This window comes from Gavialis gangeticus, unplaced genomic scaffold, assembly GCF_001723915.1.
Source record: "Gavialis gangeticus isolate Ggan-Ray unplaced genomic scaffold, GavGan_comp1, whole genome shotgun sequence".
NCBI classification, from domain to species: Eukaryota; Metazoa; Chordata; order Crocodylia; family Gavialidae; genus Gavialis; species Gavialis gangeticus.
This window is the reverse complement of record NW_017728996.1, coordinates 34,728,425-34,730,756: the sequence shown is the minus strand read 5'-3', so window position 1 is coordinate 34,730,756 and position 2,332 is coordinate 34,728,425. Positions and strand designations below refer to the sequence as shown.

General features: G+C 43.6%; 1 protein-coding gene across 2 annotated transcripts in view; it reads left to right on the top strand.

The window, feature by feature from the left end:
• The window catches only part of SLTM (SAFB like transcription modulator), a 46,839-nt gene that overhangs the window by 5,243 nt on the left and 39,264 nt on the right, over positions 1-2,332 (top strand). For both annotated transcript variants that reach the window (XM_019504309.1, XM_019504308.1), the window contains exon 2: positions 292-379. In XM_019504309.1, coding sequence (XP_019359854.1) covers positions 292-379 — 88 coding nt within the window. The remainder of the gene's footprint in view (positions 1-291; positions 380-2,332) is intronic.

Here is a 2,332-nt window from a genome sequence, read left to right as displayed (position 1 = left end):
CTTGCAGCGCTGTGAAGCGCCGGCCTGGGCCTGGGCCCGTCCGAGCGGCCCGCCGGGTTGTCGTAGGGCTGCGGCCCCGTGGAAAAGCCGCGCTCTCACCCGGGCCGACTGCCCCTGCTCCGGGATGGGCGCTCCCCGACCCCTTGGGTGCCCGTGCAGCCCACCCATCCCCACTTGCCTCTGCCCTTAGAGAGGGCAAATGACTGGGCTGGCTTCGTCCTTGGTGTAATGCCTGGACCTGCAGTTTAAACCGAGTAAAGTATCAATCCTAATTCGTGGTGTCTTATGCAGGCTATCGAAGAAGAAGGAGGAGATCCAGAGAACATCGAAATAACCGTTTCCACTGACACACCCACCAAGAAACCAACCAAAGGCAAAGGTTAAAACCTTTCAGTGCTTCTCATATTCGTACTGTGATGCTTGGTTTCATTCCTTGGGCATTGATGTTGCATTGATCAGGTTAAAGGTGACCTGGTCACTTGTCTGACAGTCCTGAGCACAGATCCTGAAGGGCTTGTGGTGATGGTGGTTGGACTCCCTTGTTTGCTGTGCAGCGGTGAATTTTGTTCTTTTTTTCTGCAAGAGTGTTTAGGGAAGGCTGTTTCCCCTCCTCCCCTGCTGATGCTCGAGGAATGCCCATTTGGGGCCCAGCAGCTCACTGGCTATGCATGGGGCAGTCTCCTACAAATACAGGTGCTGGCTAGTTGTTCTGGAAACGAACAGCTTCTGCTTTAAAACTGCCTTTCAGCTTGAAAACAGAAATAGTACAGTGTGAGGGAGGTGACTAAAACCATTTTGAAAATAACTGATCATCTTGAATGAAAACTGATCTTGTACAGAAACAGGCTTGTACAATCAGCATAATTTAATTTGTGCTGTTTTCCTTTGAGAAGGGGGAAAAGTAACTATGAAAATTACTCAAGGAAGTGAAACTAAATTGTTTCACTTAAGGTAGGGGAGAGTTTTGTTGGGGTTTTTGTTTGTTTTGTTTTGGGGGGGTTGTTGTTAACAAATCTATACAGAGGCTTCAAAAAAAACCCAAAAAAACTTTTGCTGATCTCTGCTTGCTGTCTGGTGGTCATACAAAATGTAGCTTGAGTTGTTCTTTTTTCTGCTCTTGCAGGGATTTTTCTCTTTGCCTTGACTCTCCTGATTTTAGTAATACATATATCCTTATGGACTGGCCTCTGAGAAGCTTACTCCTGGGTAGTCGTACTATAACGCTTTCCTACTGACATTCTACCTTCCAGTGATATTACTGTAAGGGTCAAGAAGTCAAAAGATTCAAGTTAAGATGTTGTTTCTAGCTTTCTAGTAGAGTTAAAATGTAAGTTTGCATGTGACCTGTGCGCTGATTCTCCCTTTCAAAAAGACAGTATGCTGTCTTAATTGAGATTTAAGTTTTTATGCTCAGGCACATGCTTTGCAGACTTGAGGAAGCTGATCATAAGTGGGTACTACTCACTGAGTCCAGTGAATAATTGCTTGTTAACAACAGCAATGATTCAGTTTTCTGAATTGTTTTCAGGTTCTCCTTGCTTAGATTTGAGGCTAGTAAAATTATAAGCACAAGTTTAGCCTACCTTAGCATACACTTGTTCACATATGATACAAGTTCCCTTTCTTGGATGAATAACTGCAGGAAATAATTTTAGACAGAGATGATCCAACAGATCTTAGTCATCACAGAACCAGTGAAAACAATTTTTAGTGTTGAAAGGAGAAAGAGACTGGTGCATTTACAGTAGCTGAACTTCCTGTCACTTGGACTATTGTTTACATGGATTTAACTTGGTCTCCCTTCTGCTTTCTTTCTATTTATTTTTTTCCTGTCTCGTGAAGTAGTCTGTCAAACCTTGTAATTTCCCCAAAAATCTGAAAATACAGACACTTAAAGTCCAGTTGTTAACTTTCTGTTGGAAGTCCCTTGTAGGAGATGTGTCCTGTGCCTCTTTCAGAAGCAAGCTGTCCTTTTAAAATCTAGATCTCTATCCACGTTTTATGAATGCATATATACATATGCACGTATAGACGCATCATTTAATCTATTATTAACAAAAGCAGCATTATCTCCCAAATTGTCTGCAGTCAGACTGTTTAAGGGCTGCTGCTGAACTGTTTGTTTGGGGTTTTTTTCTTTTCTCTTTTTAACGGCCCCAAAGTGAAAGTAACCAGTTTTCTAGCTGTCTCTCTGCTGTCCAGAGTTCTGAATAAGTCTCTTGCATAGCCCCTTAGGGGCCAATATTTTTGGCAGGCGTGCTACAAATTAGCCCTGCACCCTCTCCAAGCACCTCTTCCCTTGCCCACTCTGGTCTGCTTTCTGCTCCATGTC